At 37.2% G+C, this 25,823-nt stretch overlaps 1 protein-coding gene across 1 annotated transcript in view; it reads left to right on the top strand.

Moving 5' to 3' along the window:
* The first annotated feature begins 22,492 nt into the window (after window positions 1-22,492).
* DNMT3B (DNA methyltransferase 3 beta) overlaps window positions 22,493-25,823 on the top strand; it is a 39,357-nt gene continuing 36,026 nt past the window's right edge. Inside the window, exon 1 of the mRNA XM_051979450.1 lies at window positions 22,493-25,009. Coding sequence (XP_051835410.1) covers window positions 24,880-25,009 — 130 coding nt within the window. The 5' untranslated portion in view covers window positions 22,493-24,879. The remainder of the gene's footprint in view (window positions 25,010-25,823) is intronic.

Here is a 25,823-nt window from a genome sequence, read left to right as displayed (position 1 = left end):
AAGTGACTTGCCCACAGTCACACAGCTAGTAAGAGTCTTTCTGTTTTCAAACCCAGCATTCTATCCATTGTGCCTTCTAGCTGCCCCTAAATCATATTAAGCTACTTGCAAATGTTTGGGGTTTACCTTAGTGACTGTCTACATATTATCAGGGTCAATGATGCTAAATGAAAAAAGTGAGAAGTGAAAAACCCAGCAGAAAGCTGTGAAGAGGTGATAAGACTTTAAAAAACTGTGTTTTTTTTCCTTTACCTTATCTTTCTTCTCAGCCATCGGTTTATAGAGAAAAAAAATAGTTCTACAACAAATTGAAATAAGAGTGGGGGAGAGTAATACCCTTATTCTCACACTCTTCTTTGTAGCTAATTCTAGTTGTTAAACTTGAAGTGTTCTTTTTGTGTGCATTGTTATAGACATACTTGTTAGGTCTCATTTTTATAGTGTTTTAAAGTTTATAAAATAACCCTATAAAGTCGGCAGTTTGCAAGAACATCAGTGGACATGGATTTAGCAAACTGAGCCTAGAATCCCAATTTTGTCTGGGAAGTCATAACGATTGATTGAGAGCCTCAAGTTTTCTTGCCCATAAAACGGGTGAGATCATGATACAGTTGGAAAGGGGACTGATTGTGGAGCCAGTTCTACTAATTATTTTAATCTACTTTGGGCAAATGATTGACCTTCTAGACCTCAGTATCCTCATCTATAAATTGAATTTGACTACATGATTCCTTCCACAGACTACCTTATCAAGGTAAGAAAAGTGATTTGTAAATTTTCAGGGTCTAGAGAAATAAGATTTAATGATCTTGATTTTATCCCATTGGCTAACTAGAGTAACTATGACCCTTTTTAATTTTTCAACTTTGGACAGGAATATGGAGATGAAGAACAACTTGGGCAGAAAACTAGAACCAGAAAGGTTTTGTAGCTCTCTTGATAGTTCCCTAGAGCCAAATAACATTCTTCACTTGTAGGCCCTGGGGAGGGCTTCAACTACCAACCAGAAAGTTTTTTTTAATTTTATTTTAGCCATATGTCCTTGTCTACCTGTGCAGGCTTGTATCCTCTCTGTGCCCCTTTTCTCTCCCAGCTCCTCAATTCACACTTAGTTGCTGATGATTTAACATTTGGCCTTCCCAGGATTGTACCTTTTTAAACAACTTTCAGTTGGCCTTTTTTTCCTAGCCTTTCAAGACCTTTGAAGCTGTCTTGTAATAACTGACTTATGGCAAAGGGATGAAGCTCTAAACTTATTCTACCTAAAACAATTGGGAAGAGGCGTGAACATTTCAGTTTTCAGGCTACCTTGAAGCAGGGTTCGAGTAACCTGGGTGAGGTAGGGTGGAGATGATTATCTTCTTAGAATTCTATATGATTTCTGCATTAGTTGAATGATCAAAATAGATATTTTGAGATTCTTAAAACTCATCAGAATTGACCAGTAGAGAACCAGTTCTTTCTCTCTGTCTTTCTCACTTTCTCATTTTTTATAATCTGAGCACTCCTTCTCTGCTTAGTATACTTGGTTAAAAAAAAAAAGTTTTGGAAGTTTCAAACACTTGTATTCTTACCCACACTTAAATCAGATTAAAATGTAATTGGGAAAAATGTAACAAAATAAAAATGCATTAAAACATAGGTAATATTACTTGATTTGGAAGAGACCTGATTTTTTTTCTGTATGGTGAGGGATGCTAGTGTTTATAGGTGCACATGTACTAAATGATAAAAGGAGGCCTCATCTAATTCAAATTATATGGTATAAAGCACAATAGAATGTGGGCTGGAATTTGTTGTGGTTGTGATGTTATTAGAAAAAATCATCACAGCCCTCAAAGGAGAAATTTTGGAAATAATGGAAATAACAGGGGCTTTCTGGGCAATTTTCCAGGTGAAGAGAGAATACCCATGGGAAACTTCTGGACCTAGGTGGAATAGGGCCTAAACTTACAGGTGACAGGTAGTTAGAGGGCAGGTCTTTTATGATGTTAAAGCTCTTGGTAAAATCACTCTTAGGATAGAAGGATTGATTATAAATTTAAGGCTGGAAGGGTTCCTTTTGTTCAGTTGTGACTGAGTCTCCATGACCCCAGCTGGGATCTTCTTGGCACTGAAAATTGAATCTTCCTCACTCCAGGCCTGGCACTCTCCACTTTTGCCACCTAGCTGCCCAGGAATCTTCTTCTAATCCAACTTCCTTTTTCAGTGCTTGGCACAGAGTAGGCATTTAATAAATGTTTCTTGATTGAGGAGGAAATGGGCTTTGAGAAATGGGCTTTGAGAAGAGAAATAAGTGATGCTAAATAGAAAATCCTGATTTTGAACCAGATCCTTTAATTGGCCTTTACCAAACAATCATTTAAAAGCCAATTTCAGAGGCAGCTATATGGTGCAATGGATAGTGCACCAGCCCTGAAGTCAGGAGGGCTTCAGTTTGAATCTGGATTCATACACTTAACATGAATTAGCTTAGGGATCCTAGTCAAGTCATTTAACTTGAAATACCTCACCCCTTCAAATAATAACAAAAATCAGCTCTATAGAAATCCAAATTATTCATTTAATGTTAGACAAATTTCCCTCCCACTATCTGAACCTATTTCTTTTTCATCTTTCCTATTTGCTCTATAATTGTCCCTTCTACACTGCTCACTTTCTCCTTCAAGGTTTCAGTATATCAAGGGGTTAGTGTGTGAAATTAAATGGGAATTTTTTTGGAGTTTTGCAGAAACTGCAGAGGACAATGAAAGACAGCAGATGAAACAAACCGTTTAGAAATTTAGAAATGCATAAAATATGTGTATAGTATTGTGTAACATTTTTATTTTATCTTTTAATATCATTTTTGATATAAATATGCATACTTTCTTTTTTAAACTTAAAATAACTAAAAAAAATTAAAGTTTGCAAAAAGAACGTGAAAGCCAGAAAGATGACTCACAAAGCATTGAAATACAGAGATGTCATAAAAAGTTTAGTAACTCATAGAAGCATAAAATGTATTGTGATGCATAATACAATAATGCAAATACAATATATATTTTGCTGTTTAATAACATAAATGAATACACAATTTTTTCCCTGAAAATTAAATTTGTAGTAAAAACTGCATATCTATGTTCTGGTCTGGTGTTATAAAGTTTGTTTATGGCAATCTCACTTGATCTTTGCATCTTGAGTTTCTTGTATTATGTGCTTCTTAAACGCCATTAACTCTTAAAATCATGGATCCCAAGCATAGTATTCCTAGTGATTCAAAAAGTGCTCCCAAGAAACAGGAAAATGATGGACTTGAAGGAAAAAGTAGAATTGTTAGATATGCTTCATGCAGGCCAAGTAGCTGCTGCCGTTGGCCACCATTATGGCATTAATGAGTAGATCTAAAGCATATCCAGAAAAAAGAGAAGGAAATCCTTGAGCAATTGCTGCAGCTACACTAACAACTGCAAAGCTTTTGTATGAAGCAAGAGATCTTCATCTCTCCCATAGAAAATACAATATTCTTTTGGCTGTAGGATTTTTATTTTAAAAAGGCCTGCCAGTAGACTCTGGAGTCATATGAGAAAAGGTTAAGTCCTTTTTATGATTTTCTAAAGGAAAATGAAGTTGAAGTGTTTATTCCTATGGATTTTCAGGCCAGCTAAGGATGGTTTGAAAATTTAAAAGCAACAGAAAAGCAATGAGGCAGATCAAGAGGCATATAAGGAGTTTCCTGAAATCCTAAAGAAACTGATTGAAGAAAAAGGTTACAAATCAGAACACATATTCAATGATGACAAAGCTGCCATATGTTGGAAAAAATGCCTCACAGGATATATATCAGCTGAGAAAAGAAATCGGCCCTAGGTTTTAAAACCCCAAGTCATGGGGTAACCAGTAACCACTAAATAAGAAGGAAAAAAATCAGACTTCTGGTAGGAAAGGAGGGCCAAAATAGGGATTTCTCAGATTGCTGGCCACCTTGACCCAACTCCTGCAGTGTACATGGAATAATTGTATTGTGACTGCTACCCACTAACTTGTTCTTTGCCTGTAAATATAGGCTAGACTGTCACCCCTTAATTTTTCTTTGCCTTTTCTCCATTAAGGCTTTTTCCTTACCATCCCTCACCCAGACATCAAACACCCCCCCCCCCCCCCCCCATGCTTCCTTTAGAATGTAAGCCCCTCAAGGGTAGGGATTCCTTTTTGGTTTTGAATCCTGCATTCCCTTTTTTCATTCATCTCTCTGGGAGTTCTGATGGAAATCTTGTCCTTTATGGCTTGTCTTTCCACCTCTCTATCCCCCTTTCCTCCTTTAGGGATAGATATTGTGGTTATATTGAAGTCCTTTTCTTCCTGAATTTTTCGTTTTCAAGAAAAACAAATCGACAAACCAACCAAAAATATGAGATGTTTTGATAGCACTTTCTTTTGCATATTGGTTGATGGATCTCAAAGATTAATCAAAAGTATTGGAGAGATATTGGAAAGGGAGGAAAAATGTATTTTAGCCTCACCTATGAGACTGTTAGGAAAGGAAACAAAACAGATTAAGACCTGTTCAATCCATCTAATCTTGGGGTTTGGGGTGGAATGGGTTTACTAAATGCTAATGAGCCAAATCTAACTGGGCTGCTATACTGATTTGCAAATTAACCTTACGTTGGTAGCCTGGGGTGGGGGGGTTGGTTGAAATAAGGGAGGGAGTGGGATTACTGGGAAGTAGTTTTGGGATTCACCTATAATGTCCAAATACACTAGAATTACAGTGTTTAATAGCTCTAACTTATCCTTACTGTACAGGCTAAAGGGAGTGTGATGGCATCCTTTGAGTTTTCTAGTTGGTTGTGTCACTTGTTCTGACCCTTAACACTTAAGGTAATACAGAAAGCTACTGCAAATTTGAGGAAGCATATGTAGAATCAGAATTGGGAAAAGGATCTTATCCCAATGAGGAATCAAATGAGGAAACTGAGTTCCAGAACAGGAAAGTACTCTAAGTCATCAGTGTGACAATGATTGAAACAGCTAAATTAACTGGTTGCTGACCTTTAATCATCTTTTTTGTTTTATCTGCAGGACTTAACCATTTTCCAGGTCAAAGGGCAGAAGGGAAAGCTGGTGTGTTGGGTAATAGTGCCTTCTGTCTTTATTATATGTGTGTAGGCCTTGGTTCAGGTATGATTGTGGGCTTTGTAAATATTTAAAGAAGGGTTTCAATGTGGTCTAACATTGTTTGGAGGGAACCAGTAGGAAGACCCCATATGACTTGGAATCTGGATATTTAAGAACTAGATCTTAAGCTTTCTTAGCAATGGTATGATAGAAGAATTCAGTTCAATCATTTTTCAGTTGTCTGATTTTTTTTGTAACCCCATTTAGGAATTTTTGGCAGAGCTAGGGGAAGAGTTTGCCATTTCCTTCTCCAACTCATTTTATAGGTGAGGAAACAGTCAAACAGGGTTAAATAACTTGCTTGGGGTCACATAGCTAGTAAGTACCTGAGGCCAGATTTTAACTCTTAGATGAGTCTTCCTGACCGCAGGCCTGGCTATCTACTGTGCTTCCTAGCTGTTTACTATTCTGAAAGGCACTGTGTTAAGTGCTGGGGGTAGAAATACAAGCTGGAGTGATGGAAGGATGATACCTGTTTTGAGGCATAATGAAGTGAAGAATAGCTGGCTTGGATCTTTTATCAAAGTGAAGATTCTGGGAAAAATTGACCATTTGGAGAGGTGGTCACAGTGTCAGAGGGAGAAGGCAACTGAAACATGATGACAAAGTGGATAAAGGAGGCAAATATTTATTAAGGGCCTACTATATACGGGATACCGGTCTATTGAGGTTTTACAAGCATTCAGAAGAGTCTCTGTTTTGTGATAGTGGTATTCTTGGCAATTTTTCATAGCATCTTAGATGAGACACTTGAGCGACTTTTGAGGCTACTGAGTCCAATTCTCTGATTTTCCATATGAGAAAATTTAAAGCACTGAATTAAAGTGACCTTTGGGTTAAGGGAATTCTAAATCATAGAATTCCTGACTTTTCTAAGTCCAGTACTTGATTCACCAAATCATAAAGGAGCCCAGGTTCCAGATCTAGCCTACATGTTTTAGGCAAATTAGTTTGCTTAACTGTGTCTCAGGTACTTCATTTGTAAAATGGAATTGATAATCCCTTCTCCCTCTGATGATATATTCTAAGCACCTGTCTAGCTCTTCAAAATGTAAAAAATAAGTTTTATGTCTAAATTAAGTTTTGGGGCTTCCTTAATCCGTTTTCAATCCTATGGGCTTTCAGTTTTGTCAATTCCATAAATATTTTGAGGCAATTCTCACAGGGTCTTGTTCCGTGCTATGTGGGTATGCAGAGAGCAAGAAGACATAGAATTTATCCAAGGTAGAAGGATTATAGAAGTTTAGAGAAGAGAGAGCTTCACCATAGCTTGATATGGTCAAGAAAGAAACTTGGAGAGTTGAACTGGGCCTGGACCATCTAGGATGGTATGATTCAGAGGCTATGTGTAAGAGTAAGCAAAGGGCATATTACATATATACACACACATATATACATGTACATACACATATAAATAGAAGTGAAAGAATTGAGGGAGGTCAATCTAGTTAGAATTGGTTCAGTAGTTGAATGTGATTTGAAGGAATGTGTCTCTAAAAACCAGGAAATAGAAGCCTAGAGAAAGGAGGAATAACTGATCATAGGACAGTAATTCTGCTTACTTTGTACCAGTTCATATAAATTCCCATGCATCTGGGTTCACTGGGTTTAGCAACATTTTTTAATCTTAAAATTTAACTTGTTAATGCAAGAAATATGATAAAATGCATCTAGCTAACAGCATTGTAAGGTATAGTAATCTTTTATTATATCCTTGTACCACAATTTGACTTACAATTCTATAGTAATTTGACTTAACAAACCTTTCTTGACCTTTTAGAAAGTCCTACAAAAATCTAGGATCAGGCTCTTAGGAGTTAGGTTGGTAAATGAATGTCAAAGCATCTGGGGCTGGTAGAAAGTTAGGCCACAGCCTGTCCTCCAGCGTCACTCATTGGCCAAATGTTCATAGCCATCTCCTCATTCAATAAAGAGATAATGAAGAAGAGAGGGTCTTTGGAATGACTGGAAGACTTCCCATGTAACTGAATAACATGTGTCATGCTGGATTTAGTCCTTTGCTCAGCTAGAGTGGCTCTCTAGTAGGCTTCCTGTGATAGGTAAATGAATTTATAAATGATTATGTAGTACAGTTTGAGGCCTTCATAAAAGATTTGAGGCTTTTTAAAAATAAGAATCTGGGGTCCTTTTATAAGAGAGAATCTATCCTATTTGGTTATTCCTGATTAGTTGATTAAATATATAGTTTTAAGTATGTTAATTGATTAATTATATATAGATTTATAATAGATCTATTAATTGATTAAGACTGAATATATATTGATTGGTTGGCTAATTTGATTGACTATATTGATTATAGATATAATATATCTGTTTCATAAGTCATTTACAATTGATCATCATATAATAGTGCTATTACTGTGTACAGTGTTCTCCAGGCTCTTCTCAACTTCACTTTGCTTCAGTTCATATAAATCTTTCCAGTTTTTTCTGAAAACACAGTAATGTCATATACTACAACATGTTCAGACATTCTTCAATTGATGGGCATTCCCTCAATTTCCAATTCTTTGCCACCACAGAAAGAGTTGCTATAAATATTTTTGTACGTAAGTCTTTTCCTCCCCACCCCCTATTTTTAAAATTTTTCTTTGTGATACAGATTGAGTAGTGATATTGCTAGGTCAAAGGGTATATACAATTTTATATTTGTTCTTTGAGCATAGTTCCAGGTAGGCATAATTAGTCTTGTATTAAGATGATTTTGAAAGTTCTGCTAGGTAGAAGACAGATCAGCAAAGCAGGAAGAACCAATTAGGCAGTTGTGATAGTCCATGGAAGGACCTTGTAGCAGCCTTGATAACTGATTAGATATGAATGAAGGAGAGGAATGAGTCTTTGAGCTATAGATATGGTGAAGGGACTCTAACAGAAAAGGAGAAGTTGAGAAGGTTAATAAGAAGAGAAAGAATAAATCTTTAGGTCTAGTGAATTGAAGATGCTGATGACATTTAGAAGATATCTCAACACATAGTTATAAAGACCTTCAGTCCAAGAATTTATAGACTGAGGTACCACAATGTCCGAGTCAAGGGATATATTCTTCCCTCCCTGATTATCTTGTATTTTGTTTGTGTTGTCTGTGAATATATGGAAGTTTCTAGGTGGTGAAGTGAATAGAGAGCTGGACTTGGAGTGAGGAAGACTTTAAGATCCCAAGGCCTGGATCCTGGACTATTCCTGTATATCCCCTCAGGTCACACTTGTAAAATGGGGATAATGATAGCACTTACCTCTCAGAGCTGTTGTGAAGATCAAATGAAATTAATGTTTATAAAGTGCTTCTAAGCCTTAAAGTGCTATTTAAATGTTAGCTATTAAGTTCTCTCTGTAGAATATAGTAAAATTGAACAAAGATTGCTTCTTTTTGTCTTCCCACTTTTCTAGTAGGAGGATTTGAACATAGTAGGCACTGGAAATGTATATTAATGATTAAAAATAGAAAGATCATTGGATTTGGGATTAGGAATCCTATATTTTAATCTCAGTTCTGATACAACCTGAGGTAGTCTAAATCTTAAATGACTGAAAATCTTTCAAATATTTAGGATACTTCAGTTTTCCATGATTTAATTGTTAATGTATGTGGTTTTCCTAAACTAGTGTAGACTGTGGTTCATTTAATCTTGTCTTTTCATTTTGCTTATTACTTACTATGTCCTGCATATCCTCTGTGAGATATTAGCATGAACTTGAAGACTTTTTTTTAGTATGGTTTGACCTCCTCCCCAACTTCACCATCTTTATTCCTTAGTCTTGCTATCTACATTCTCTCTCCCTACAGATAATACTAAGATAACCTTTTCTCAACTCTCATTTAACTCTAGAATTGTAACTGTTAAGAGATCATTTGATCTAAATCATTTTACTGTAGAGAACTGAAATAACTTGCTCACATGCAAGCTAGTAATAAAATGGAATGAAAATGAAATTTCACTGGGCACTTTTTATGTTCTAGAAATCACTAAACCTTGGGGATGCAAATACAAAAGCAAATAAACTCCCTTCCTTGAAGTTTTCCTTCTAAGAGGTGGTAGGTAGTTTGAGGGCTTAGTTTGCTTTCAGAAATCACAAGCATAATAAGTGGAGTCACTTGATTAACATGCCCATTCCCTAGGAGTGATTTGATCTATGATTTAGTGGAAGATGAGAGGAGGCTATAGTTTTGTGATCCAGATTGCTGGCTATGTAACTACACAGTCAGAACTTCAGAGCAACACTTGTGGAGCTGGAATAATCAAGTCCTCCATGGGAAATAGTAGAGGTCTATTGTTGTTCTTTCTCCAGTTGATGACATTTTGCCTTTTTTGTCCCAAGTGAGTTATGATAATCTACTTTTGGATCTAGTTTTCATTGCTTTTTGGATAAGTTAGAATTGTGATTTAAAAAGAATGCAAATTTATTTCTTTTTATTTTTTATTATAGATTTTCATTTACAAGATATATGCACAGGTAAATTTCAGCATTGACAATTGCAAAACCTTTTGTTCCAATTTTTCCCTTCCTTTCCCCCCCCATCCTCTCCCCCAAGAATGCAAATTTTAAAAATCTTTTAAGAATTACAGAATTTTTTTTTCCACAATTGCGGTCCCTAAGGAGGTTACCTCTTTTTTTTTTTTTTTTTTTAATCCTTTGAGTTTTCAAATCTTTACATAAAGGTTTCTTTTTTTAATCCTGTGACCTTGAGCTATCTTCTTCTAAGTAGGAATTAGTATCTTAGAAGGTGGATTGGGTTTGGTTTCTCTTAAGGGGGGGAGGGAAGAAGGAAAAATAGTTATCTGCAAACTTAAATCAATTTGAGCATGGTCTTTTAAAAAAGACTGATTTAAAATTTTAATTTCTGTCAGGTACAAAATAAACTTAAGTTGTATTGAGGCTGCTGGTAAGCATATAAGTAAGGGAGAGCAGGGGATGGAAAGGATAGGGGAATGGGCTCTAATATCTATCTAACTTCGAAAGAAAGGAGCAGGAGAGGAGTTCATGCAGAAACCCAGTATGCATTCCTGAGCACAGGTGATGCTATGATAATCCAGAAAATTCCTAAGTGCTGGGGATAGCAATACCATCATTATGGATGACATAACATGACTTCCCAAAGTAATTTGCTGACCAATGAATAGATCTGATTTTGGAAAACCAGGGGATAACTTCCACAGGAGTTGTTGCTTGAAGTGGAACTCGGGCATCTTTTATCCTAATCATAGTTTGCTAGAAGTGAAATCCTGGATAGAATTACAGCTGTATTTCTCTTGCTTCTTGTGATGATTTTAAACCTTAGTGATTGCTCTAATGTGCCACTTTTAGTCAGTGACTAGGCTGAAACCCGATGATCACAGATGTCTTGGCTCTGGGTAAGTGCTAGGCTACAGATACACAAGAGATCAACTGAAACATTTTCCATGACCATGGAAATTGTGGATTGTTTGGATTTTCTTGAGCTTGTTTTTTTCCTCCCCATCTCCAATTGTTCTTTTAGCTCACTTTTTTTGGGATACAGAGCTGGTTGAGTACAATCACAGTAATGTCCTCGGAAATGCTTTCTTTTAAGAAAGACAGCCAATATTGATTGGTCTCTAGTTTCTTCCAGGCCAGGATGTTGTTGGGACTTGGATTTTCTATGGGGTAGAGTGTGGCAAAAATTTTGGCTCTTCTTAGAACATAAATGCTGGTAGTCCTATATGACTCCCTAGAATGCTCAAGGCCTAAGGCAACTTCTGGGAGTTTCCATCTTCCTCAGACCTGTCCTTCAGACCTCTTGCAGTGCTGCTTTTGTGCTTCTGGGGGATTTTGTCTCTCTCTTTGTGTGTGTGTGTGTGTATGTGTATCTTATTGACTGGCCACTTTTCAGGCATTGTTCCCTAGCCTGGGAACAGACTTGCTGCTGTCCCTCAGGATCTGTGGGGTTATTAGAAGCAGCTAGAAGAAATGAGGTTTGAGTTTTTTATTTTCCTCTCCCAATTAAGGGCTTCTTTTCCTTTTGCATCTTTTATTTTAATACTTGTCAACTTCTAAAGCTGTCAAGGAAAAGAATATCAAATGTGTAGTCAGAGGCCCTGCATTCAAATCCTAAATCTAATTAGTTCTGTGAAGTTAGATGAATGCCATCTCCTAGCCCTCAGTTTCCATATTCATAAAAAAAAATCTTAAAAGATTGTCTTAAAGGAGTCCAATCATCCTGTAAGCTGAACATTTGGAAGGAAGAATGTCTTCTGTCTGGTTAAACCCAGAAAAGAACTTTTCTTCAGAAACTTCTTTTGAAGTTCTTTGGGGGGAAGAACTGGTTGTTTTGTCCTCTGTCCTAAGAGGGACCACATTTCTGTACAGAAAATTTTCACATGGGAGTTACTGTTCCTGGACAATTTCTTCTGTGGCATTTCCCTTTATGGGCACAGTGTTTGTCATATATTTTCAATTATGCTAATTTTCAATTAACACTTTAAATTGCTCCTTAGAGCTGGAAGGATCTTAAAGATCATTTATCAATTCTGTTATATCCAGCTTGCCTTAAAGACCCCCAGTGAGAGGAGGGTCAACTGTCTCTTGAAGCAGCCCATTTTCTCATTTATATAAGAAGTTATTTTAATTTATGGAAATTTGGCATGATATTACCATTTTCTCCCCTTGATCCCAAACAACAGTGACAAAGTTTCTGTTTGTGTGTGTGTGTGTGTGTGTGTGTGTAAATTTACATGTTATCAATGGCTGCTACATGTTATTTAGACTCAGGGACGGCAGAACCAATGGAAGGAAATTACAAAAGGAAAATCTTAGGTTTACTCTAATGACAATATTAATTGTCAAATAATAATTTTTCTAATTATTCAAATTATCCCAAAGTGGAAAGAACAGGCTACCATTATTAGAATTTCTCCTTCACTGAAGGTTGTCATTGAAACATTTATTGTTTTCCTTTTCCTTTTGCACATTGAACTGAATTATGCCATAATCTCAAGATTCTTCACTTTTCTTTATGTCCACCCCGCATATGTCCTTTGCCATGTCTACAACTTAACAGAGAAGTCTAATCATGTTAAGCTCTAGCAAGTCTATAACTTCAATACTTTGGACATACTATGCCTCGATAGGCATCTTCTTTTTACATCTTGGGAAACTTGGACCAGGAGAAGTAGTAAGTAGCAAAGCCCGGCCTACAACCAAGATCTTCTAACTCCGAGTCTTTAGGATCTTTTGGATAACTACCTTAGTCCATGATTTCTAGCTTTGGTTTTTTGTCATACTCTAAAGCCCTGGAGTGACCTTTGGTCCATCTATTCTGGTTTCACTATCATTCTGCACTATCTTAAGGTTGCTCAGTTAGCATATCAGGACCCTAATCACAGGACCTCCACCCTTGCCTTGGGGGACTGATTTGGTGTCAGACCCTTGCTCATACTTAGCCCCTTGATTAAGAGATGGCAAAGGAAGGAACTGGCCTGATTCCATTTTAGTCTCTATAAAAAAGTTTTTGTTTCCCTTGTCCCCAAGGAGAGAAACTCCATTTTGAGCCAGTAGGGGTGGGAGATTAATCTTTGTGGGTTCAGCATAGAATTCTGTGCACTTAATGTGATGTGATAGTTTAGTCTATTTAATGCATTCATTTGGTTACCATACTTTCCCCTAACACTGGATTTATTTAACCAATACAAGCAGAGTGGTATACCTTTGCAAATTTGGTGGATTTGCAAATGTATTGTGTTAGAGTTGACTATAGAATCGGGAAAAGAGTATTGACTTTCTTTTCAAGACTTTCTGGAGTGCTGGCTCTTTGTACTGTGTCCTTTGGGTTAGTTACTTAAACTGAAGCTCATATAATATTTATTGTTTCTACTGGTATTTGATCGAGGGAAGGTGGGGAGAGGAAGAGGAGAAGTGAACAATTTAAGCTAAGGTGCTTTGGAAATGGGAATTATTCTTGCTGTTGTCTTCTAGAAACAGCACTTTATAGTGGAATCTATATTTAGTAGCTGTGGCCTTGAAAAAGATCTCTGAATCTGCTTGCTTATCTGTCAGAAGGGCATAATAATATTTGCACTTGTCTTTCATAGGATCATGAACAAAATAGTTCATATAAGCCTTAAATATTCTTTAAAAAAAATTTAAAATAGTATGTAAAATTGTTCAGTGATGAAAAGAGCTATCTACAACCAGAGAGAGCATTGTGGGAATTAAGTATGGTTCCCAACATAGCATTTTCACTCATTTTATTGTTGTTTGCTTGTATTTTATTTTGCTTCTCTTTTTTTCTTGTATGGCACGATGATTGTCTAAATATACATACATATATTGGATTTAACATATATTTGTACCATGTTTAACATATATTGGACTACTTGACATCCAGGGGAGGGCATGGGGGGAAGGGGAGGAAAAATTGAAACACAGAGTTTTGCAAGGGTGAATGTTGAAGAATTGTTCATGTATCTGTTTTAAAAAATAAAAAGCTTTAATTAAAAAAATAAAATAGTATGTAAAGATAGTTTTCAACATTCACCCTTGCAAAACTTTGTGTTCCAAATTTTTCCCCTTTTTCCCATTCCTAAGACAGAGCAATCTGATATAGTTTAAACATGTACAATTCTTCTAAATGTGTTTCCATATTTGTTATGCTGTGAAAGAAAAAATAGTTCAAAAGGGAAAAAACATGCAAATAAACAAACAACAAAAAACATGAAAATACTGTGCTTTGATCCACATTCAGTCTCCATTGTTCTCTCTGGATATGATTGACACTTTCCATCACAAGTCTATTGGAATTGCCTTGAATCACCTCATTGTTGAAAAGAGCCAAGCACATTAGAGTTGATTATCCCACAATCTTATTGTTATTGTGTACAATGTTCTCTTGGTTCTACTCATTTTGTTCAGCATCAATTCATGTAAGTCTTTCTAGGCTTTTCTGAAATCAGCTTGCTCATCATTTCTTATAGAACAATAATATTCCATTATATTCATATGCCAAAACTTGTTCAGCTATTTCCCAACTGATGTGTATCTATTCAATTTCCATTTCCTTATCTCCACAAAAAAGGGCTGCTACAAACATTTTTGCACATGAGAGTCCTTTTTTTTAATGATCTTTTTGGGATACAGACCCAGCAGAGACTCATTTCACAACTCCACTAAGAATGCATTAGTGTCCCAGTTTTCCCACATCCCCTCCAACATTTATCATCTTTTCCTATCATTTTAGCCAATCTGAGAGGTATGACGTTAAATCGTAAATGTTCTAAAAGGAGTTTAATATACTATGAGGAGTTGGTATATTATTGGAGTTCATATTCCTTGTGTTTTCTTTAATCCCTGCTGTAATAAGACTTTTTTTCCTTCTAGATATGTTTCATATTCTTTACACTCCCATTTTCTGACCTTCTTTGGAAGTATGACCCTAGAAGATGCTTGGTTCTACAGGATCTACAGCATACTCATGACTCTGCTACTACTTCCTGATGTTTCTTTATTGCAAAACGGGGACATTGAATCAATAGTTATAAACCTTACATAGCAGAAACAGTGCTTTAATAATCAAAACATCACTGTTCTCTGCTCCATAGAACGTTATTTCCCTCCCTCCCCTGGATTCCTAGTAAGGACATCCTTAATAACCCCTAGGGCCAGTAGCAAGAATTCTGGACACATCATTCTCTTGGAGCAAAGAACAAAGCATTTCTCTTTCCCTTTCCTCTTGGCTGCTTCCTTCTGAAGAGATAAAGTGGGCTGCCTCTGGGCAGCAGGTTGAGAAAGAATTCTGGATTGTCAGTTTGGCTTCTTGGATGCTATTCCAGGCTACAATCTTACCCAGCTAAATTCAACCAGTTCCTTAGAGAATTCACAGACTAACAATCTCCACTTTGATTTGGGATCTTTGACCATTTAAAAGCCTATGGAAGGACCAAGAATAACCTTATTAATAGACCAGATAAGTTGTCATCTAGCCTCTATTTCAATGAGGCGTTTCATTGAAGGAGAAATCCTATATTTAGCGAAGTAGCCTATTCTTTTCACTTTGGGATAAATTTTAATAATTAGGAATATTGTCATTAAAGTAAACTTAAGATTTTACTTTTGTAACCTCTTATCTGTTCTGTCTTCTGTAAGTGGAACAAATCCAGTCCTTCATCTTTGTGGACCCAGTTGAGAAAAGATAGTGTAGTCCATGTTATTTGCTACCTAGAAAGCTCAGCATGTAGAAACTGAGAAAAGACATGATGATTTACACCTAGAATTCAGGATCAGGATGACCTGAGGCAAGTTAGGGGTAAGGGAGTGGAAGATAGCCTATAGTTAACTTAGGATCAAGATTGCTAAAAGAAGTTAGGTCAGAGTAGGAGTAATTGGGAGAAGTATGCTCTGTAAATGTCAGCTATGTAAAATTTACAAAGCACTTTACATTATTTCATCTTTTCCTGTATTTGTCATTTTTATGTTTTCAATTAACAAGCATTTTCTTTCTCACATGACCCCCTAGCTCTGTCCTGATGGACAGTCACTCTCCCATTGTTTGTTTGTTTATTTGTTTTTCTCATTATTTATTTTCTTTCTTTCTTTTTTTTTTTAATTTCTCATTATTTATTTTCAAAAAAATGATTTATTCTATGGCTTGATGTGTCATTTCCCTTTTAGGTGAGTAGGGAATATGCCTCATTTTCAATTCCCTGGAATGTGGCTGCTTTGCATTGCATCAATCAGTATAAGGATTTCAAAGTTGTGCAGTTATACATCTTTCCATCATTAAAACATTCCTGTAAACCTGAGTATAGGATTATTGGTCCTCATTTTATAAATGAGAAAACAGCATTACAGTTAAATAACTATTTCCCAAGAAGTAATATTTATATGTTAGACAATCTGACCTGGATTTTGAAGCTATATTTTGCTTGCAACAAATAAGGTAATGTTGTGTGATAAGGACCCAGTGAGAGGTATAAAGTCAGGACTGTAGGTTCAGAGAAGATCACCCATTTCTTAGGCACTAAAGCTGTCTTTTAAAAGATGGAGTATAATTTTGCTGTGGTTGTATATTGGATTATGTCAGGTCAGGACTTTTCCTGAAAAGAGAATTGATGAGTTTAATATGAAGATCTATCAAAGTGCTGCAGTTTTTAGGGGAGTAGTATAAGGTAAAGCTGGATGCCTAATTTTTTTTTGGGGGGGGGTGTGCTTTAAACATTGCCTAAAGGAATTTAGATTTGAGCCTACAAACTTTAGGGAATCATGGATGGTACTTAGCCAGCTTTATTAAAAGCTTTTTCTCACAGTGCCTATGGGATAGGTAATACAATTAATATTTTTTCCATAAAAAGATGAAGAAGCAATTTCTTAGTTCAATAAACAAGAACTATTATTTTAGGGGCTCCTAAAATAATAGTTTAGGGGGCTTTTGAGATAATGCTTATCAGAGAACTTTGCTTAAAAGATATTGCCTTTTATAAATGAGAAATTGAGACTCTCCAAGATTGACTGACTGATTCATAATCACATGCTTGGAGTCGGAGTTTGCATTTGAATCTATGTCATTCTGGCTTCAAATTTAGGATGAACTTAAGCTGACTTTCTAGGAGGCTTCTTGGACTAGTACTAGAAATGACCACAAATAAGTCCTTAGATTGGAGCCACCTATAAAAGCTTGGAAATTGAATGGACTTAATTCAGTAAAACTGCTTCAGACTTTGAGGCCTAATTATTATAATTCATATTCATTTACTAGAATTTACATAATAGTTAGGTTGACTAGGTCTTCATCCCTGTGCACAGAAAGATTAAGTATGAGTTCAAGCACTAGCCTTTTGAGACATTTCAGTCATGGAATAAATCTGGGTTTCTGTGTCTTAGATGTCATTGAAATGAGAAGACTTATACATCTTCTGACTCTTGATTTTATTCATTATCAATTGGTTAGACTTCTGGAGGGATAGAGGAGAGGTGGTCAAGGAGTTTGAGAGCTGTTTTTATTTGTCTTTGCAGAGATAACCTTATTCTTTTTTTGTGAAGCATTTATAGTTAAGTGACTTGCCCAGGATCATACAGCTAGCATGTCAAATGTCTGAAGGAGTTTTTGAACTGAGGTCATTTTGACAGCTGGCTGGTGCTCTATTCAGATAACTTTATTCCTAATATCATACATCATTGCTACTATCCTCTAACCCTTTTCTCCTCTGCAAACTTCTCAAACTAAATGTTGGCCTAGTGAATTATCTTGGAGGGATAGAGTGAGGAAGCATTACTAAAGGGTGAGGAGATATTCAAAGTCCTTGTCCCAGTATAGACCCAACACATACCAATAATGATAATACCTATAAATATACTGCCTACTGTATGCCGGATGCTGTGCAAAATGTTTTATAAATGTCATTATTTCATTTTATTCTCAGCCACCCTGCAAGATAGGGGCTATTATTATTCCCATTTTACAATTAAGGAAACTGAGGCAAACAGGCTAAGTGCTTTAAAGTTACATAAATGTGTCTGAGGGCAGATTTGAACTTGGGTCTTTTTGATTCCAGGCCTGGCCAGCTGGATGGCACCTAGTTGCCTAATGTTTCAGTTGTAGATCACAAAAGAAGAAGAAAATCTTATGATTGGAAAGGGATCTCAGGCATGTGTTCTAATCTGTATCTGAACCAGAATTCTTCCCTTCTACAGTACAGCTTGCTGTCTACAAAGGCCAAGCCATTTTAGTGGTTTCAGTTGCTCTTTTAAGTTACTTTCCAGCTTAAATTATAAAGTATTATAGTTTGGCTTGTTGGGAAGGATTGGACTTGGGAGACCTGCTGTGAATGATCTTGGCTAAGTCTGTTCTCCTTTGTAATCTGTTGAAAAGTATCTTTGAAAAGTATAGTTCATTTTCAGAGAAAGTATACTTTCAGAATGTTTAAGGAAAGCAAGATAGGTGATATCCCCAGTAAAAAGTAAATTAACCTTGTCAGCTGTCAGGTTAGATTTTCTGATTCCCTGTCCTCAAGGCAATTTTACCAATTGCCTGAAGGCTTTCAAAAATCCTTGAAATTTTTAAATTATTTATAAAAATGCTTAGAATTGTGGCAGCTAGGTGGCTCAATGGACAGAGCACCAGCCCTGAAGTCAGGAGGACCTGAGTTCAAATGTGGCCTTAGACACTTAACACTTCCTAGCTGTGTGACCCTGGACAAGTCACTTAACCCCAATTGCCTCAGCAAAAAACACAAAAACTTAAAATTGTACCTTGCACACAGTTGACAGTTCATAGATGCTTGTTCCTTCTTCCTGGTTCCCACTCCCTCTTTCTGTTGTGGGAAACATGTAGGCATCAAACTTGTGAGGGCCAGATTGTTGGGAAGTACAGTCTTTATTCTGGGATGCCCAGAGGCAGACAGGTAGGTTGAAAAGAGCAACAGATTTTGCAGTCTGGAGACCTGGATTCCAGTCTTGCTTCTGCCTGCTATTATTACCTGTGTGAACAGACATTTAGGGTAAGGAAATGTAGTTGAAGATTGGAGGCCTGAGGTTAGCTGTTGAAGAATGTAAGATGTTATTTATTGCAGAGTGGTGGTTAATCATTGTCAGGCTTCAGGAGAAGTTGGGACAACCTGGGCCCCTGGTGTGAGGAATTAGATTGCTTCATGGTGGAGGATTATGTGTGAGGTTTGATGTGGATGCAGTTTCAGTCACCTTTAAAAAGGTACATCAAGGATCAGGCCTTCTGAAGTATAACCCAAAGAAAGACATGTGCCCTTGAGGAGATAACCAGAACTGGGGGAGACCCGAGCTCTGTTTCCTCCTGAGTGTATGGCTGGAGGATGAGGCCTGCCTGGGGGTGTGGAGGGGGATTTGGAGTTTCAGGGCCTGTATTATTAAGCTGGGGCCAGCAACTACTCTTCACTTTCCCTCCCTCCCTCCTCTCCTTCCCCCGCCCCTCAGAGGAGGAAAAGGCAAAGTGGCCATGCTTCCTTCCTGTTGTGGACAGAATTAAAGCTGAGAATGAAAGGCGCAGCCCTGGACCCAGGAGCTGCTGCTGCCCAGTGCCTGGGTTGAGTTGGGTTAGCTGGTTAAATAGCCCAGGGACCAGAATAGGAGGGAGCCTGGCATGAAATAAATGACTACTTCCAGCCCAGAAGGTAAGGCAGCTCTGAAATAGCCGAGGAACTGAGGCACCTTGATGGGTTGGAATCCTATTTCCAGCTCTCATATTTTAGTGTGGTCACCTTAAGCAAATCATATTTATTCAGACTTCTCTTTCTTCCATTTATAAAGGTAAAATCCCTTCTAGCTTTAAATTCTACTCATCTCTGACTAGCCTTTTCTCAATCTGTAATTCAGGACCACCTTGGAGAGGCTGTGTGGGTCTGCTGTGTTTCCCTGAGTAAATGGCTTGTTTGGATAAACATGCACAGTCGAGGGAGGCTCTCGAGTTGAAATAGGGAATTGATCATTTTAGCAAATGCTTTGCTTGGGGGTGGGGTGGAGTGGTTGGCAGTGCTTGAAGTCCTACTCAGAAATGTGTTAGCTGTGTAACCCTGAGTAATGAAGTGAAGAAGCTTGGTGATAAAAGCAATAAAAAATATTTAGGACTTGAGATGAAGATCCAGTTCAAATTCTGCACATCTGATCCTTGCCAGCTCTAGAAGAAACTGACTTTATTCATTCACACAGATGTTTTGCTTGATCTAGGGGTGAAACATCTCATTTGTCTTGGTGGAAATGATATCTATATAAATTTGCTCATTGTTAAATAAACTTCTATGTAAATTTGACTTAGATGTAAAAAATTACATTCCACATAAAAAAGTTACAAAAATTATCCACAGCAGACACTGTACTATGTAGGCAGTGAGAAGTCCACTTTAAGTCAGTTTCCCTGTGTCAGCACACAGTAAGTGATGCACAGCATTCCTAGTATTCAATAGCGATCCTTATTTTTTCATCATGCCTATGGCAAACATGGTCTTCAGATCTCCCTTCAGGGAGATTCTCCCTGAAAAATTCTCCCTTCAGGAGAAAAGTGAACCATTTTGTAAACATAAGCCAATAGACTTGGAAATTAAAATGAAAATAATTAGAAAATATAAAGGAAGACTGAAATTGTCATCAATTGTACATGAACTTAATCTTGTGCTATTGATTGTAAGCACCTTAGTGAAGGATACTGCCTGGATCAAGGAGTATAGCAAACTGCAGTGTTTACGTGAAGTTATCCATTGAAACAGAGAAGATGCTATTCTAAAAATGGAGAAACTATTAATTAGGTGGACAGAAGAATATTCCTTTTAAGATTTTTGACCATTTAGAGCTTTTGAGGCTTCTTGGAAGATTTAAAGGTAAAGCACCCTGAAGGAATAATGCTGCTTTTTTACAGCAAGCAGTGGTTGGTTTGTTCAATTTTGAAATAGTGCAGGATTTCATAATGTGTAAGTGTCAGGAGATGTTGCTAATATAGATATTGAAGAAGCAAAGAAATTCCCAGAATTCCTGAAAAAAAATAATAAATGGAAGTCCCTACTTGTGGGAGCAAATCTTTAATGTAGTGGAAACTAGCCTGTTTTATCAAAGAATGCCATCTTGAACCAATATTTGCTGGGAAGAAAAAACTTTGCCAGGGCACAGAGCTTTGAAAAATAGAGTTACTCTTCTGCTTGGGAGGAATGCATCTGAGACTCGCAAATGAAAACCTGCTCTTGAGCATCACTCACAAAGTGATTGACAAGTACATTGACAGGAATCGGCAGAGACAACACTTTTTGTGCATCTTTCCCTATCCTAAGAATACTGTGTTCTATATGCTTTTTATTATTTGGCTAAATGAAACGTATGGGTAGGGGCATATTTGCATTATGTAAAAATCTCTTCACTACAGAGAGATCTGTGTCCACGTATGTAAAGCAAGAACTATGTGAATTATATGTATTCTTGAATTCTAGATGGGAATCTGTCATCCAAAAGCCCTGTTAAAAGGGGGCTGGAGAGGAGTAAAAGGACAGATGCATCCACCTTGTGAACTGCCTACAGGCGGCGCTCTGGTACGCCTCTTGCTTTTGCTACATAGCGCCCCCTTGTGAATTTGGTGCTACCGCAGCTGGTCCTTTCCTCTCTCCCTTCCCCCACCCTGCTAGCTCCTACTCTCCAGGCAGGCCGGGAAAGCAGCTCCCTAACTGAAGCTGGACTTGGGGCTGCTGGGGAAGACCCTGCTAGGTTGGCTAGTTCAGGTTCAGCCTTCTTCTCGTCCCTTTCGCGATGGCTGGGAGGAGAGATCTCATTGGTGAACTGAAGCCCCCTGGGCTCCTGGTGTAGAAGCAGTCCTGGGGCTGGAGGCCAAGCCCAGGGAAGGGTGTGGCAGCCCCTTCCTCTGGACAGCGACTCCTATCTGTTGGGAGGATTCCTGAGGTCTGAAAGGCCCCACATTGGCTCTCAGCGGTTCATTTTGCAGAGGAGGAAACTGAGGCCCAGAAAGGTGAAGTAACTGACTGAACACAGTTACCAAATTGAATTGGAGGAGATGTGACTGAATGTTATTAGTCTTCAACTTCTGGGTTTTAAAGTTTGGGGGATGGAAGTGAGCAGGGCCCGAGAGAGAGAAATGAAAAAGAAAGAGCTTTCCTTTAGGTCAGCCTGGACAGCCACAAAGAAACAAGTGCTTTCTGTAAGAAAGAAGTACCTAAGGAGTGGCAAGTGAATTAGATAAAGAAGTGGCCCTTGTCCTGAGGATGTCAGTAACTAGACACTGGGTAAAACTTATCCTTAGTTTTCTTTTTTTATTATTTTTTTATTGGGACTTTATTTTTTCTCAAATATTTGTAAAGATAGTTTTCAATATTCTAAATTTTTGTATTCTAAATTTTTCTCTGTCCATTACCTCCTCCTTCCCAAGATAGTAAGCCATCTGATATCCGTTAAATATGTGCAAATCTTTTTTTTTTTTGTATTTTATTTATTTTTATAATTTGTACTTTTGTTTTTTTAATAGCTTATTGTTTTCAAAATACATGGAAAGATAGTTTTCAACATTCATATTGCAAAACCTTTAGTTCCAGTTTTTCTTCTTCCTTCCCTTTTTCTCTCCCTATACAGCAGGTTATCCAATATGGATTAAACATGTGCAGTTCTTCTAAACACATTTCCATGTTTACCATGTTGCACAAGAAAAATCAGATCAAAAAGGAAAAAAAACGAGAAAGAAAATGCAAGCAAACAACAACAAAAAGAGTGAAAATACTATGTTGTGCTGTACAACATAAGCTCTATAACATAGTCCCCATAGCTCTCTCTCCAGACGCAGATTGCTCTCTCCTTCACAAATCTATTGGAATTGGCTTGAATCAGCTCATTGTTGAAAAGAGCCATATTGATCAATTATTCATCACATAATCTTGTTGATGTATACAGTGTTCTCTTTGCTCTGCTCATTTCATTTAGCATCAGTTCATGAAAGTCTTTCTAGGCCTTTCTGAAAACACCCTGCTCATCGTTTCTTATAGAACAATAATATATATATTTTTTGTGGAAACTTAAAAAAACCCAATAATATTTCATAACATTCATATACCATAACATATTCAGCCATTCTCTAATTGATGGGCATTCATTCGGTTTCCACTTTATTGACACTACAAAAAGGGCTGCTACAACCATTTTTGCACATATGGGTCCTTTTTCCCTTTTTTCTATACATATTTCCATGTTTATCATGCTTGTACAAATCTTTTTTTAAACACATTTTCACATTTGTCATGTTGTGCATGAAAAGTCAGACTACAAAGGAAAAAAAAAACACAAGAAAGGAAAAAAAATCAAAGGTGAAAATACTATGCTTCATTCCATATTCAGGCTCCACAGTTTTCTCTCTCTGAATACATCTGTATTATAGGCTCATCTTGGGTAAAATTCTGGGTAAAAGACAAAGTATTTACAGAGAAGTCAAGAGTGGAGAGAATACAGATGATTACATTGTGATATTGAAGAAAGAGTTTTCTGGAGTATGACTTTTTCTTGGAAAGCATAAATGGATGGTGAAGAGGTTTCATTCAAAGAGAATTGCCTCTTACCTGTTCTCTATTTATTATATTTAAACATTCATTAAGCTCCTATGTAATGGTCCCTGTGCTGCAAATAGGAATATGAGAGAAAACCTCTTCTTGGGAATCTATACCCTAATTGCTCAAAAAGGGAAGACATTAATCATATAACCTATGCAAGGGAACACGAGAGAAAGACAAAGGGGGGTGGGGCAAGCAAAGATGTTTGAGGAGAGATTATATTAAAATGTATTTATTGATATTACCTTAATTTCTGAGTATATCCCTTTCCCCTTGTAACAATGCAGATTTCATAGTGTATGCAGTATGACATATCTAGTCCCTTACCTCTGAAAGAGGGGAAAGGAAGCATTTATTTATTTGCTTATTGACTTGAGAAATCATTACTTTCTGCTTTGATTTGAAAAGTGTTGGTACAAGCTTCCTGAAGTACTGTATATAGTATTTGAATTGTGGCCCTAAGAAAGAGAAAGTCTTTGCAACAGAAAAAAATAGTTGTAGATGGGCTTGTGCTCACAGATTGTCCAGGTGTAGTAGTGGGGAGAAAAAAAAGCAAAGCAAAGGAAAAACATGAAGGAGAATAGACTGGGCAGGCAGCCAGGAGGAGGATTGTAAAAGGGTCTTTAATGCTATAAGAAGTTCATTTTTTTTCCCCTTTCTGATAGTTGTATACCAGGTTCTCTGAACTCCAGGAGATAATTAACAGCAGTAGCTAGAGCTGAAGCTCCATTTTAATATGATTGCATTTGGAAAATAGGGAACCAGTAGTGTTGTCTATTCATTTGGGATTTTGGGAGGCAAGGGAAAAGAGAAGTCCTTATGAATTACAGAAGGGATGATTGATAGTCTTTAGGCCTTTGACCTCTCCTTCCCACTTAAAATTTTTTTTTCTCCTGATCACTTTCCTGTTGGTGATTCCCTGTTTCTTCTTGGAATTTGAATTTTTAGTGCTTGAGTGGGGAAAACTAGTGAGGGAAAAGGAAAATGATCAGCAAAAATCTTAGCCAGTTGGGTCCAAAAAATTGGCAAGGTAGATCTTCTTCCATGGACAGTAGAGAAAGTGATTCTTTGGGAGGAGAGAGAGAAGAGAAGAAGCTCTGGAGAATGAGGAGGAGAGCAGAAAAGAGGCAGGAAAGAAGAATTCACTGAAGTGGAAAAGGAAGGGTTTGAAACTAACAGAAAAAAATAGTTTTGGTGTATTAAATTCAAAGAGACAGAATTTGGGGCCAGGATTAGCATCAGAGGAGGAGAGAGGAAATATGTGGAATAGGTCTTATGGTTGCAAGTAGATCAGGACCTGGATCCTATCTATAGAGGCAAGGGTATCATAGTGTTAGCTGCTTGAATCAACACTGTTTCTCTTCCTTTTCTTCACCCCAACAAGACACTGATTCTTGGATTCCTGCAGTTTCAATGTCTCTTGGGCATTCTTGATGGTAGGGGTTTCTTTATCCAGTGAAGTTGGGTTTGGAGCTTCAGTTAGTTGGTGAAGACATCTTGTGGAACACGTACCAATAGTGCATATAAAGCAAGGTTTTCTGATCACTGAATGATCCCAATATCTTCGTCAGATGCTTTTAGGAGTAGAGGTGTGCATCATTATCTTGTTGAGTTATATTATCTTAGACTAATGCTATGATATGTCTACTATATGTTCCTCTCCGCCCCATCCCCCTGCCATTTCCTATAGGGCACAATGAAGGGAGAAACAAGAAGATATAATGGTGAGGAGACCAACAAAGAAGAATTTAGTTTGGTCAATGGCAGTGATGATGACACTCTTTCTCCTCCAGTCCTGGAAGCTGTGGAGAGCCTGGAGATCAAAGGTAATTTTCTTTTTTGTTTTCATGATTTTTGAGAAAATTGGAAGGGGATGTGTCCTTGAAGTTCTTAAAGGGAAGACTCTCTAGGGGCCTTCTTATGCTTTCCAAACATATTTAATTTGTATAAAATGAAGAATCCTGCATTGACCACTTCAAGATTGGGGAAATCACAGGATGCCATAATTCATGGTTCTTATTGGGGCAGTGCTGTTAGACCAAACCTGCTAAAAAAAAAAAAAGGATGAAATCTCAGCTTGTGAGTAGAAGTTTTGAGTGAAGAAAGGATCTTTCCTTTGCTCTGTTTAGATTCCTTCTGGAGTACTGTTTCCTGTCATAAGCATCATCCTGAAAGGATGGACTATAAAAGCTCAATTATGCATCAAGGGAAATGAGGAATCTTAGTAAATCAGTCTACAGTGTTGAAGCTTCCTTGGCGGGGGATAGGTGCAGGATAGGAGAAGAGAACAGTGCGTACAACTACTTAAAAAACCTGATGTTTTACATAATCAAGTGAAATTTAATTTAGTAAATATTTTAAATTTCATCTACAAAGAAGGCAGGTGAGGTCCCACAGAGGTGAAGAGCTTTTTTCAGGTCACACACATACATAGTGAATGGAAGGTCTGAATTAGGATCTTGAATGGTTATATTATAGACAAATAATATTTCTGCTAAACCATACTGCCTTCATGCTTATATTATAGCTCTCTTATAAGCTCTTCAGAGTGGGACCATTTATTTCATTGTTTGATTGCTAATTTCTCTTTATTTATAGAGCCAATATATACTTCCTTACCAGCTTTTTTTTTTTTTTTTA

Source organism: Antechinus flavipes, chromosome 2 (genome assembly GCF_016432865.1).
Source record: "Antechinus flavipes isolate AdamAnt ecotype Samford, QLD, Australia chromosome 2, AdamAnt_v2, whole genome shotgun sequence".
NCBI classification, from domain to species: domain Eukaryota; kingdom Metazoa; phylum Chordata; class Mammalia; order Dasyuromorphia; family Dasyuridae; genus Antechinus; species Antechinus flavipes.
The sequence above is the reverse complement of the archived record's forward strand: the minus strand, read 5'-3'. Positions and strand labels throughout refer to the sequence as shown.